At 38.2% G+C, this 13,510-nt stretch overlaps 1 protein-coding gene across 4 annotated transcripts; it reads left to right on the top strand.

The window, feature by feature from the left end:
* Positions 1-191: 191 nt before the first annotated feature.
* On the top strand, positions 192-11,563 carry sp2 (sp2 transcription factor). 4 transcript variants are annotated; one of them, XM_079597193.1, is made up of 9 exons: positions 246-270; positions 1,104-1,264; positions 1,551-1,627; positions 2,775-3,536; positions 4,608-4,826; positions 5,842-6,127; positions 6,270-6,456; positions 9,421-9,614; positions 9,721-11,563. In XM_079597193.1, the coding sequence occupies exons 3-9, from the start codon at positions 1,565-1,567 to the stop codon at positions 9,819-9,821; spliced, it is 1,812 nt and encodes a 603-aa protein (XP_079453319.1). In that variant the 5' UTR covers positions 246-270; positions 1,104-1,264; positions 1,551-1,564; the 3' UTR covers positions 9,822-11,563. The 4 variants fall into 4 exon arrangements, with proteins under 4 accessions (XP_079453321.1, XP_079453318.1, XP_079453319.1 ...); XM_079597195.1 differs by lacking the exon at positions 1,104-1,264 and having other exon boundaries at positions 192-252; XM_079597192.1 differs by lacking the exon at positions 1,104-1,264 and having other exon boundaries at positions 243-270.
* The last annotated feature ends 1,947 nt before the right edge of the window (positions 11,564-13,510 follow it).

Consider the following 13,510-nt stretch of genomic DNA (forward strand, 5'->3'; position numbering starts at 1 on the left):
CACAACTCCCGCCTTTCTCCTGACAACTCGACAACCTATTGGCCAGATATGTATCCTTCAACTGTCACAGGAATACTACCATATCCCATTGGCCGGAACAAACGTCAATCATACAAATGCTGTACTCTGAGTGGTCAGAACCGCTATCTCTCGCTGATTGACAAGTAACCAGATTGGCCAGAGGGCTCTGGTGGGGCGGTATCTCGTGTGGGCTCTTCAAGGCTTCACGGAGAGTGAATGTCGTCATGAGCGGTGGGTAGGAATTATAACGTTGGTGTTTATATTACTATGTTACTTTCATAAACATTCTATTGAACGAATGAACCGATATATATTTTATGTCGTAGCTTGCACACACGAGTTTTAAAAATCACACGTAGCACGGCGATTCTGCCGAATGCACACTTCCGGAAACACGGTTCTTTTCCGCAGCGAAGAGTTTATCTGGCTAGTTAGCACATTAGCATGCTAAGCAAGCAGTTTCCTCCTCCATCAGCGCACTCTTGAGTCTGTCTGCCCGCAGACAGAATAACTCTTTCACAGCGCGCTGCATGGACGCAGAAAGACGTAAACGTGTGGACGGCTGATTAAAACATGATATAAATAAATACTTTAAAGCACTCAATCATAATAGCTCAAGCACTTGCAGACATCAGACGTTTAGCCTGTTAGCGTTAGCCGCTGGCTTCAGCCTGAAGCTTTAATCAAATTGTATTTTGCATTTACATAGACGTAAAAACTTAATTTTCTTACCTCCAACCACGAATTTTACTGTTAATACACTCGCTTCGGTTATCAGCGTGTGTGTCATGGTTTTCACCCTGATTAGCTTGTTGTGAGAGTAAGTTTTTCATGTAGTAAAGTTGCAAAACCGTTTAATTTGATGGCAGAAAGATCACTGTGGTGTCATTCCTTTCGACTTACTATGAAATGTAACGACTTCAAATAAAGTGTGTAACTAGTTAATTTTGCTAGCTCTGACAGCCAGTTAGCAAGCATCATAACATCAAGTGTTTATTTTGGGTTGCGATCTGAGTTATTTTACATGCGTCGTCAATGACGAGACAGTGCTGGTTGTTTACCAAAGATGTATTTATATATAGCAGAGCAGTGGATCTCAGTTCTGGTTCTGGAGGAGCCCAGCACTTCAGGACCAGGATTGAGAACATCTTATGGTGTAAAGTGCCACTGAATGCTATTAGTGGCTTGGGTTTTAAACCCTAACCCGCTGAATCGCTCCTCTCCAGGGTTTAGATTACAGCAGGTAACGCCTCCTTTGATACAGTCATAATTCATAACTGAAAGTGCATGCCATTCATGTTTTGTTTATTTTGAAAAATCCATTTATTCGATTTCATTATTTCCAGTTCTCTATGCAAACATTGATCACAAACTGTGGTGCTTTAGAAAATAAGGACATGCAAAGTCTAAGCACATAATTATAGTAAATGAGTTCAAATAAGTCCTGCTACCTTATTTCATTCTCAAAAGGAAGTCACATTTGGAGAGGTTTTTTTTCCCTTGCATAAATAGTCACCTCCTTCTTACAGATCAAAAGGACAGTATGGCCACCACTGTCGCAGTCAGCCCCAGTGAATATCTTCAGCCATCCACCACCGCTTCACAAGTAAGGTCCCTTGAGGCGATATTTTTACACCATTTTTTTTTTTTTTTTTTTGAGATGCACTGATGTTAATTAAATGTTTTTTTTTAAACAGAGAAGACAATAATTATCTTCATGTTTTCAATTAAATCTTACCGAGTCATTTGAAATGCTTAAATTACATTTCCAATACTGGTAATTCTCAGATGATATGTTTTTATATATTTCACAATCACATTATGACATATTCAAATAAAATGTCTCATCAATATTGAGAATCTTTTTTTTCTGGCATCATATTGGTTTTTGCTGCAGTTAATGTTGAATTTGAAATAATAATAAAAAATTTTAATGAATATAAAGGGGGTAAATGTTGCAATAACTTCTTGGTAATAGTCAGCGCTTTCATCAAAACCTGAATATTCACACTCCAAAAAGCAAAATAATTTACAATTTTTATTGATCGCATGGGGAGACAAAAATGTTTCGGCTCTCAAGCCATCTTCAGTATGACAGTCAAAACTTTTAAATGTTTCTGTATTCACTCATGAATTAGAGGTTATTCAGTAGATAAAATGCAGTTTTAGTTTATGAAGTTCTGATTGTTTAATATGCTTGCGTTCCCTGGACCCGAGAAAGGTGCAAATGGTGTCAGCATTTTTTTTTTACTGCTTTAGGAAAGTTATAAGTGCATGTGTAATTTTCTGTAGAGCATCATGGGCAATGTAGTTTTTCGCCACAAATTCCGCTGTTAAACATGATTATTTTAAGAATAAGTTGAAATAAACCAGGCTGACGGCTTCAACAGAAGCAAATAGCATTGATTAACAACCTCGTAGCTCACTGTAGGGCTGTCTTTAAAGGTTTATAATTTTCAAAGATCTATTTTTTAACCCAACTCTATTATTATTACTCTGGAATACTTCATTCTGATTGGTCGGTGCTGCATTCCACAGTCAAGTTTTTTTGGTATAATTACTGCTAAACAGTATTCATTTTGTATTTGTATTGACAGCTGTCCAAAACAACAGTTTTCTTACATAGTGGCAGTTTAATGTCTTTTGTCTCTTTCTCCACACATAATGAAATATAGATATATTTTTTTGTCATGCTTATAATATATACTAATAATTTGCTTCTGGTAATTGTGTATTGACACGCTCACGTGTAGGATTCACAGCCTTCCCCACTAGCACTTCTGGCCGCTACCTGCAGTAAGATCGGGCCTCCTGCCGCCCAGGCCCCAGTCAGCACACCACAATCTCAGCCAACCACGCGCCGTCTGCACCCCATCAAGCCCGCCCCGATTGCTCCGGCTCCACCCAAAAACCTTGGCTTCCTCTCAGCGAATAGGAATGTCATCCAGCTGCCTGCGGGACTTGGTGCGTCAGGGGCCAGTCCCTTTGTCTTCACTATTCAGAGCCCTTCACGTCCAGCAGGCACATCCAACGCCAACATCCAGTACCAAGTGATCCCTCAGTTCCAGGGGTCTCAGACCATTCAAATGATGCCTCAGGGAGGACAGATCCAGATCATCCCCGGAACCAACCAGGCCATTTTCACCTCACCTGTCACAGTTCAGGCTGCCACACAGGCCCCGCCTCCTCTGGCCCCAGCGCCAGTATCCCAGCATAAGACGGTGGCGATCAAGCCGTCCTCCCAAAAGCGGCGGCAGAATAATGCCAATGTAAATTCTAACGTTGTACGACTCCCTAGTGGACTCACGCTCCCTCTTAACGTTACTACTAGTGACATGGGAGGAGCGCATATTGTAACAGAGACTGCTGCTGCTCCAGTGAAGGGCAAGAGGGGAAGGAAGAGACAGGTGGCTATAGCCCCGCCCCCCCCTGCCCCTCAACCGGCCTCACCTCCACCTGTAGCCGAGCAGGTTGAAGCGCTGCTGATAGAGACCACAGCCGACAACATTATTCAGGTATGCGCATTTCTGTAATTCTGCTTTGGCTTTTTTAAATCCTTGAGTGCTTTTAGCTCATACTTGTGTCATTTTGTGAATCGCTGGTTTCCTGGATGTCGTCTGACAGATTTATACATTAAAATGACCTTGTTTGCTTTACGCTGTTCTCTGTTGGCATGTGTGTTAAGGGAAAATCATTATCTGTCATTTTCGGTCATTCTTATAAAAAAAACAGCTGTTTTGTTGTTGTTGCACAACCTGTCCTATTTCACAATTAAAAGATATTGAGAAAAGATATTATGATAAAATAAACATGCTGTTTTTAAGATTGTGACATTGTACTTGACCGTTAAGTAAGACCCATGTAATTGTCACTATCATAATGCAAAAATCCACTCTACATTACTGTACATGCAAAAAATAATATTTGAAGTTATAAAGTATATTTACACCATATTTGTTTTAATGTTTTTATGCTGATTTGAAATAAAATAGTTATTAATGTGCATTAATCTTGAATAATTATTAATCATTAACATTTAACAATAATTCAATAAAAATGCCTGTTATTTTAGTATTATTAATATACTTCTATATTTTTATAAGTTTTTTTAATTTAGCTTTTTAAAAATGTTGGTTTTCATGTTTGTTTGTTTTTAAATTATTTGGAGATAATACTATAAGAGAGACTAATACTAAACTATTTAAAGATTATTTCAGTTTTAGTTTGCATTTCTTTTCAGTTCATAATTTTAGTGCTTTAACTTGTTAAATACGTTGTTAACTTTGTTTCAGGTAGATGCCACGGCAACATTTCCCATTTTAATTTAGATTTTAATTTTCATCCAATATTTATATTTAATTAAATTTATTATAGCTGCATGAAAAATATAGTTTTAGGTAATAACCCTATATAAAATAATGGTATTAAAATGGTAATTAAAAAAATCCAGATAATGTCACATTGCAAGAAATGTTCCTGAAAATTAGCTTGATAAATTAGTTTATTTTTTGAGTGAAATAGGGCCTGGATATGTTTAATTGCTTTTGTTGATTGCGTCTGTTTCTAATAATGTCTTCCTGTAACAGGCAGGAAATAATCTCCTGATCGTGCAGAGTCCAGGGGGGAATCAGCCTGCCATGGTGCAGCAGGTGCAGTTGGTTCAGCAGAAATCCGACCAGCAGGTCGTCCAGATCCCCTCGCAGGCTCTAAAAGTGGTACAGGCCGCCTCTGCCACACTTCCTCCTGTACCACAGAGACAGACAGTCACGCCCAGTGTACAGGTGTCCCCCCCAGAATCCACACAGGTACGTCAAAACACCTTATTTTATTATCTCTTTTAGAGGTCGACCGACTGGGGATTTTACCGATAACGATAACTAGGTGTGCCCACGCTGGCCGATAACCGATTAATCAACCGATAGTATTTTCGTTCATTCATACTGAATGAAAACAAACATAACACATACAATAGTGCTGAACCTTATTTCAAACATTTCAAAACAGTAACGAACCATAAAAATGTAATCTACTTTTTAAATAGGCCCTATATATGTATAAAAAATGTAATTATATCTTGATCATCAAGTGCATTAACTAATGTTAAGAAATAACAACTTTAATGTAAAATGTTTAGTAAATGTTGAAATGAACAATACTTTTACTAACCTTAGTTAATGTTACAAATGGACTCTAATTGTAAAGTGTTATTATTATATAAATCCAAACAGTTGTGTTTAAAGATGGCCATCTTTAAATATCTACACAAACGCCATAGCATTGAAATTTGACACATTTATATACTCTCAAACTTTATTTGCTTCTATTTTAGAATGATTTTCTAATAAAAATAACTAAATGTGTATTACAGTGATGATGAAAAAAGAACTGAAAACAAATTAGTTTCTGATTTGTTTATATGTTTGTGTCGGCCGCATGAACATACATTTTGCTTTTTCATGACACTAGCTTTAAATATGTAACTAGCTTTAAATAGATGGTAACATCGTGACATTGAACATTTGGGTTGGGCTTGTGTGTGTTTTTGTTGCATTGTTTAACTGCTTTAGGTCCTAGTAATGTTGGCGTCCTCTCAGCCTCGACAGCAAACATACTGCTGTTCTCCACTAATGCAGCATCTAGTCAACATTTAATTACTTTATAATGATATGAAAACATGTAGTGTAGTGTAATTTATACATACCGGTTCATTGTCTGTTTTTAATCCGCATCTGAAGTGTCCCGCACTGTTGATTACATGTCCATTTGCAAAGAATCGAAATAAATCATTAGTTATCTAATGCATGTGCTCTGCTGTGCCAGGTGCTGATTAAAACAGCCTCAGGTGAATGGCAGGCTGTACAGCTACAGGAGACCACTGTGTCCACGCCAACAACACCCACCAGCACCCTCACATCTACGATGGTCACTAAAAAGGCTCAAACAGGGACAAGGAAAGAAAGGACTCTGCCTAAAATTGCCCCGGCTGGTGGGGGTCTGATAACCCTGAATGCAGCCCAGTTAGCTTCTGCTGCTCAGGCTGTTCAGACCATCAATATTAATGGTGTCCAGGTGCAGGGTGTTCCTGTAACGATCACCAACGCTGGGGGTGAGTGAGTCCTGCGTTTTGACAAACAAACGCAAAAGGCTGTGTTTAATTATTATTGATTCGTGTTACTTAACTCTCGCAAAGACATTGTGAATGGTGTTCATATGAGCTGCATTTTGATTGATGCGTTCGTGTCTTTCAGGCCAGCAGCATCTCACAGTGCAGACGGTTCCAGGCGCAGGTCTGCAGTTGGGCGGTGTGCAGACACAAACACAGACCATGCAGATGGAGCAGACGCAGACACTCGCACTGGAACTGCAGAGTCAGCCAGGAGAGAAAAAGCGGCGTATGGCCTGCACCTGTCCAAACTGCAAAGACGCAGAAAAGAGGTAGCAAAACTTTTATTCATAAAGGCATTTAAAAATCCAATCAATCGCTTGATCATTAATCAATTAACCATGAATGAACATCTTGATGTGAAAAGAATGAAAAGAATGAAAAGATTCAGTACAACTTATTAAAATCTGTATCACGCTTCATGTAATCTCTCAATCAGTGTTGCAACCACGGAAAGACGTCAATCAAACAGCTTGAGAACAATGTCATGTCACGTTACATTTACCTCAGAAAAGCCATTCAGTGACCATAAACTCAATATTCAGCTAGAAAAAAAATGTTTCTGCTTAATATATGCAGTATATTAAATAATAATAAAAAATAAAAAAGTTGTTGAATAAATCCGTCAAGGTTTTATGACAGCCACCATTGAAATGTTTATATTTCAAGAAACTAATTGGATTGGAAACATAATTATGTCATTATTATTATAACTTTATTATTGTAAAAACTTCCTTGTGTGTATAAAAAAAACATTTGTATACAAATCAGTTAATTTTAACTGTCAATATTATAGTAATATAGTACCAACTGACTCCCTGTATAGTTAACAGCATTTTTAGATTTTTTTACCTGATACACATCCAAAATGAATTGATATCAAATTGAATTTTGTTAATCAAAATCGATTGGTAAAATTTGTATCAATATCCAGCCCTTGTAAACATAACTTAATAAAATCCACAGAGTAAGCTTCCTTTTCATTTATTTGAAATCATTTAAAAAATTTTTTCCTAAATTCTGTTGTTTTCTGTTTTGTTTTCTGGATTCATTATTTTATGACTTACATAATTTATCATCAAAAATGTAATGAATTCTTAATCTATCTTAAAATGTAATCAAATTGAAATATAACAATTTATTTACAACCATTTTTTTGTCAAATAAGGCTCTACACAACAGAACTCTTGCTTAAAATAGTAAAAATAATGATTGTTGCTTAAGTGTTTGTATTAGACAGAACTGTGCCGTTCATTCACACAAAGACAAGCAGAATATTCAGACTTGCATGCAGACTTTGTAGGGACGCACACCTGATAATATAGATGTAAGCTAAATATCGAAAATGTATATGTTTATTATTAATATCAAGGATTTATTTTTCCAGATAAATATCCGTATTGATTTATCGCCCAAACCTAGATTGCTTTCCTAATGAAATCTGAACTAGGGCCGCAACGACGCGTCGACGTCATCGATTACGTCGACTATGCAAATACGTCGACACGCATGAAATGCGTCGACGCGTCACATTCATTATTTACGTTTAAATATCGAGTAATGGCGGCTTCTGCTCCAGCTCATGGTGAAAATGACAATCCACGGTCATCCAAAGTATGGGAATACTTTAAACTACAGCCGAACAGAAAGATGCTTTGTTTACTATGCAAAGATGTCATAACGTTACCATGGCAGCACAACTGCTATGAACGAGCATCTTAAAAGGATATCCTGTGACTCCGCGAACTCAAAACGACTTTCATTTATAACTTCAACTTAAATCTGTCAACGAAGCCTTCAGTGCATTTAAATTGCCCGTTTTTAAAAGTTGTGTATGCACATGTAGACTAGAGACATGCACTCCCGCGGGACCCAACACAACAGAGTGTGGCACGGGATCTGATGGCCGAGTGCGGGCGCGGGCGGTAATGCACTCGTGTGTGTGTGTGCTGGTTGCGGGAGAATAAAACGATTCGCGGGACTCCCGCAAAATAGAAATCTATAAATTGAACATCTCAAAACAAATAAATTGTCATTCATCTGTTGCACAAAAGCAACAAGAACAACTAAAACAAAATAGAAACGATTTACAGGCCAGAGTCTATCTATTTATAACATGTTTGCAGCGTTTAACAGTGTAGCCTATCACAGACATATGTGTTGATTTCTTGAACGCAATGGCCAATCAGAAGCATTTAAGATGGAATCTCCTCACCGCTCAAAATTGACTTTTTGTTCAGTGCTGAATTCTGCATACTGGCAAATCGATATTATGAAAGATTCATTGTGCAGTCAGTTTCATTGATAATAACAGAGATGTCCGCTTTTAAGGAATTATTAAGGGAGAAATCCATCCCACGCATGTCTCTAATGTAGACTTTAAAAACAAACAATAAAGTTATATTTACATATTAACAGTAGCCTAGTCTGTAATCTAGTGTATGTGAACCTTTTTGCAAAAAAAACACAAGTGCATTTTCGGACAAGTTAATTGAGTAAATCATACTCCCACTACGGTACTTAATTACAGAGCTATAGTAAACACATTTCCTAAATAGACCTGTGACTGTATACATCTTACGAAATAGTACCATTAGTTAAAAATAAAGTTTAAAATGCTTCCTGTTCGCATATTTCATTACCCTTTCTGAAATACAAAATTTATTTTTGTCATCATTCATAATTTCATGTTATAATAATATACAGATGCACTACCCTCTTCAAAATACAGCTGATATATTGTTAGCATTCTTTAGCATAACTGAATTTTTTATACTGGGAAATTTCAAAGTATTTTTCAGAAAATGAATTAATAAAAGTTTGAAATACTAATGTAGAAGTTGTACTTATTATTTATTGGAAAGTTTGCCAATGGATAAATCGGCTAATCCCAAGAATATGCATTAGATTAATCGGGAAAATAATCGTTAGATTAGTCGACTAATCGAAGAAATAATCGATAGATTAATCGACAACAAAAATAATCGTTAGATGCAGCCCTAATCTGAACCCAGATAGTAAATCTGCTTGAATTCAAACAATGAAGCTGTTTTTGGTTCTGTTCCATATACAGGTTTATTACCATTCGGGTATAACTGTGATGCAGATTTCAGATCAGATTTCACAATGATCGAATTTTTCAATGGCACACTTCTGATTACCATTTTATAATGAATGGCTTTTATGAAAGGAAATACTCATTGTGGCATCTTATATTTGGTTTTTATTCGTAACAGGCCAGGAGAGGTGGGGAAAAGAAAACACATCTGCCACATAGCAGGCTGTGAAAAGACCTTTCGAAAGACGTCCCTGCTGCGGGCGCATGTCCGACTGCACACAGGAGAGAGACCCTTTGTGTGCAGCTGGGTCTTCTGTGGAAAACGATTCACACGCAGTGACGAGCTCCAGCGACACGCCAGGACACACACGGGTATGCAACCTCCAAATATACACATGCACAAAATACAAATGTGTTGCTTCGCTGTGTAAATTCTCTTCATTATTTATTTATTTATTTATTTTTGGTCCGTTTTCAGGAGACAAACGTTTTGAGTGCAATAAGTGTCAGAAACGTTTCATGCGGAGCGACCACCTCACAAAGCATTACAAAACACACATCAACACAAAGAGCCTGTGAACATCTTTCACAGGGTTTCAGGAACTTTGGGGGGGATAAATAAGAAAAACGCTCTTCCCTGGGCTTGAAGGATGGGAGGAGATATAGAGGTCAACCTTCCTTCACGTGTACGACATGACCCTGGAAAGTTACCTGTTTATAGCAGCTGTTTCAGGGTAGACTACACTCCCGCTGTCCACTTTTTTACTCGCTCTTATTGTCAGAGGAAGGCTGGCAGGCCGTAAAAGTGCGGCCCTCACCTGAGATTCGCGAAGAACATGGGTGCCATTTGTGTCTTGGTGCGGAAAGGACGTCTGTCTCAGCACCAACAGACACTCCAGCCAAGAAAAGAAGAAAATAAGTTACTTTACCCCCCCCCCCCCCCCCCCCACCCCCCATTTACAATTTTTCACATGTATGTTTTGGTTGTTTTAGATATCATGCCCCTCACAATGAAGTGTAGCAGCTAATGGACAGTGTTTTCTGGCTTTTATTGTGTAAATGTTTGTTTTCATACATACAAACATACATTTGTACATACTATGGCAAATTTGAATACAAAAGCGGTTTGGACAAACTCTTTGACCCAGTTAAATTATTTTCAGTTATTAAATGATTTTTTTTAATGTCTGCTTAGAATTTTAAACGGAAGCTTGAAACTTTGTATTACTTTAGTTGATTGGTTTTAACAGTGAAGGTTTGGGAAAAAAATATTTTGGCTTTTACATACTTGTCCAATGTTAGACAATCATGTCATGTGTATAAAGGAGATAAATAGGAGAGTAAATATCTTGGGATTTGCTACACGTTTAAAGGTTGATCATCATATGAAATAAGGAATAATTTATTTAAAAGAAAACGTAAATGGAATTGAATGTATGCAGATTGTGTCTGTTAAAAGATTGCTAATGTGTCCATTCAAAAAAAAAATGTAGATAAGAAGTCATGTTTATGTTCTGTTGTAAAGCAAGAAGAAATTTCTCACAAATGTGATGAAAATGTGATTGTGGTAATACCAATTTAAATGTTTTTATTTCATTCAAGGTACGTGTAAAGCGGCTACTGGATTTAATGGTTTGTTAAATTCAGTCATTCCATTTAAGTTAATCTAAGTTTTTGTCCAAGCTCTCTAAAGGAGGCCTTAAGAGGGGAAACAAAATCTGTGCTCATGTATGTTTGTATAGTGTCTGAGTTCATACTGCTCTATTTGGGTGTAAAATGTAGGATAATTGTTACATAAATGTGTATTGGCTGTTGTTGCCAAACATGAAAGATGTGGACTGTGTACAGTGTAAATGAGAAGGAAAAAACAACAACATTGTATAGTTTCATTCCTATAATATGTAAGACTAATAGATTACCCTTTTTATTGACTAAAAGTTGCCTTAGTCTGCAGCACCCCATATTTAAAGAGATTTGTCTTTTTCCAAGGAACTGCATTTGTAGACCTGCTTTATTTTTTTTGTCTAACTTATAAAGTGTTACGAAATGCCAATTTATGTGCACTGACCAAATTCAGGGTTTTCACTGAGTGGATAATTTAATTATTTGGTTTATGTACCTACGTTTGATTTGAAAGAATAAAAAGTTATTTATCTATCCTTGATAAACCCCACATTTAAGAGCCCTGGCTTTGAATATCGGTAGGTAAACTTGTGTTTGTATAACTTGTATTGAGGAGCTTAGACCAGAGAACTTGCTTTCTTTTTCTACAGTCAGACCACCTCTCCCACTCACCTAATAAAGCATAACACAAAACAGCCAGTGTTTCTCTGTTTTTGAATGCAATACTTCAACCAAAAATAACATTCTTCTTCATCATTGACATCATTCTCACGTTTAAGCCACATAGGCATTTTTGTCATCACTATGTGTCAACATCAGGGGCAAAGCTTGTGGTACATTTTAGACTTGAGAGATAAATGTGACCTGATCAAGTTATTCCAATTAAACTATGGGTGTAGACCCTGTTAAATTTATCGACAAATGGCTGGTACGTTTAACAAGTGCAGAGTAACTCTTAATTCATATAATGGGTCTATAATTAGTCACCATTTTGCACAAAACAAGTAAAAAATGTTTTTTTTTTTTGTTTGTTTTTTTGCTGCTGCTGCTGCTGCTGCTGCCATAACCTATTGGGAGCAAACAAAAGAAAGCACATGGAATGTACTGATTTCCTTCACGGGAGGGCTTTGAGTCATGTTATGGACATGTTTATAAATGCCTCTTCACGGTTGAGCGCCTATTCTGAGGTCCCCATCTGGGACATCGTGAGCTCACTGAGAGGACATATAGCTCCCCTACCCTTTTGGTTGATGTTAAAGCTAAAAGAAAAGTAGTCCTCATACAAAGACTCTAAATATCCACTTGTTCAAGTGGCTTATAAGGTGCTGAGCGTAGCACCACCTGCAGGTCCCACTGAACATGCATTAAGACTTTAACATGGACAATCCAATCCGGACTTTTAACAAGACTTTATTATCCATTAACATGGATTAAGACTTACTGCTCCCTTAAGAAAAGCCAATCAATACCCCCCATTCATTTGCGAAAACCTGATGTTGCCACAGTCCTCCCCATCCGGTAAGGGAAGTATCCATTGTCATTACTTACCTGCGTACCAGAGGTGGTCCCATTGGTACACCCCTTCACAGAAATCGTTCTTGTCTCCAAGGCCTCAGATGAACATAACAACTGGTTGATCTGAAAAAGGGGTATTCCAATTGTGGACTGCCAACAACTGTCTGGCTACCAGCCAGCGCTGAAATGAGCGAAGGTGTAAAAGGCCTAGTCTAATGGCTGATGAGGCTAGCTGTAAAACGCTGAGATAAAGTAACTTGCATCAAACCTGGAACTTCGCTATGGCTCCCCGTATAACCTGCCTCCTGCACGCTGTGAGGGTGGCCCTCATCGACATGCACTCCCAGGAAGCGTATTGACTAGCACAAAGGCAGCTTTTCTGTAGGTTTACCTTCAGTCCTAATACAGTGACATGCTCCAGTAAGCGCTGTCTTGCTGGCGGCCTGTTGAGGTGTCCTGGCACAGAGCAACCAGTTTTCCAGGTACAGGAGAATCATCATACCCTCCCGCTGTAGAGGTCCTAGTGCCACTTGGATACATCGTGTGAAAACACAGGGAGAGAGGGAGAGGCCATATGGCAGGACTTGACATTGGTATGTCCTGCCCTGGAATGTTAACCGAAGAAACTTTTTGTGATGGGGTGCAATTGGGATGTGGAAGTACGCATCCTTCAGATACACAGAATTAAACCACCTGCATGGTACGATGGCTTGCAGGACATCTATGACATGCAGCATGCAGAAAGGAAGGTGTTTGAGACTCCTGTTTAGTCATCTGAGGTCCAGGATGGGCCTGAAACTTCCATCCTTCTAGCAAACAAGGAAGTATTTTGAATTAAATCCCCCAGGATGGTTTCTGGGATTTACTATATCTATTGTACCCTTCTCCAGTAGCTTCAAGACCTCCAAAGATAGAGCAAAAGCTTGACGGAGGTCCCGAACCACTGTGGGTCAAGTATGTGTGCATGGAACTGAAGACTGTAGCCTGTCTCTAGTGTGCCAGTGAGCCACTTGTTGTTCGTAATCCCTCTCCAAAGCTGTATTTGAGAGGTTGAAAAGTGACCCGTCACAGACCCTGGATCATTAGCGACAACAGAGAGTGGATTCATTATCCCTGGAGGGAGGGGGGGT

Source organism: Phoxinus phoxinus (genome assembly GCF_949152265.1).
Source record: "Phoxinus phoxinus genome assembly, chromosome: 22".
Lineage (NCBI taxonomy): Eukaryota > Metazoa > Chordata > Actinopteri > Cypriniformes > Leuciscidae > Phoxinus > Phoxinus phoxinus.